Genomic DNA, 1,010 nt, shown 5'->3' with positions numbered 1-1,010 from the left:
TCACATTCTTCTTCACAGGAAGAAGCCGAGCCACACACATGGGAGCCCCCGAACTGGCCGGGTGAGTGGGGTCGGTGCTGGACTTGCACGGCCTGCTGTCTCTCTGGCCGCCCCCCTGCAGAAGCTCCCGGGGCTCAGCCCACACCGGCTTCGTCATCGGGGTCTGGGTGGCTGCAGTGGAGACTCACAGCTCACCACGTCTTAAGACCCTTGCTCACATAACCCCCCTCACTTAGCTGCGCTTCACTTAGCACCCCCGCCCCCACACTAGGCTGCCCCGTCTGTCTCATCCCAGGCAAGGGGCACCTTGTGCAGTAAGAAATGGAGAAAAGAAGAAAACATGCAAGACTCCTGAGGAGCTGATGGACAGAGAGATATGTAGGTAGACAGACAGACAGATAGATAAACATACTGCCATCAAGTGCATGTCAACAGATAGATAGATGATAGATAGATAGATAGATAGGTAGGTGATGATAGATAGATAGATAGACAGACAGACAGGTGATGATAGATAGATAGATGATAGATAGGTAGATATGCAGATAGATAGATGATAGATACATAGATAGATAGGTAGATAGATGATTGGTAGATGATAGATAGATATGCAGATAGATGATAGATAGACAGATAGATAAACACACTGCCATCGAGTGGAGGCCGACTCACAGCGACCCTGCAGGACAGGGCAGAGCTGCCCCTGGGGGTTTCCGAAGCTTTTGAACTGCTGGCCACCTGGGGAGCAGCCGAGCATGCCCGTCCCCCACCCACCAGGCCCGGCCGGCAGGAGGGACGTTGAGCCCCTGGGCTGCTGTGTTTCAGGCGCTGGCTGCCTGCAGCCCTGGGCATGCTCCTGGCGTGGATGCCCTCGGCTGCCCACGACTTGGCCGGTTCGAGACCCAACGTGGTGCTCCTGATGGCGGACGACCTCGGCATCGGCGACATCGGCTGCTACGGAAACCGCACCGTCAGGCAAGCTGCAGAGAACCCGCGGCCTGAGCTTCCCG

General features: G+C 55.9%; 1 protein-coding gene across 1 annotated transcript in view; it reads left to right on the top strand.

The window, feature by feature from the left end:
• Positions 1-1,010, top strand: part of ARSL (arylsulfatase L) — a 28,321-nt gene that overhangs the window by 11,094 nt on the left and 16,217 nt on the right. The window contains exon 2 of the mRNA XM_045285445.1: positions 804-975. Coding sequence (XP_045141380.1) covers positions 804-975 — 172 coding nt within the window. The remainder of the gene's footprint in view (positions 1-803; positions 976-1,010) is intronic.

Source organism: Echinops telfairi, unplaced genomic scaffold (genome assembly GCF_000313985.2).
Source record: "Echinops telfairi isolate 266 unplaced genomic scaffold, ASM31398v2 ScPeMD7_7471;HRSCAF=8509, whole genome shotgun sequence".
Classification (NCBI taxonomy): Eukaryota; Metazoa; Chordata; class Mammalia; order Afrosoricida; family Tenrecidae; genus Echinops; species Echinops telfairi.
Note: the sequence above shows the minus strand (reverse complement) of the source record. Positions and strands in the feature narration are given on the sequence as shown.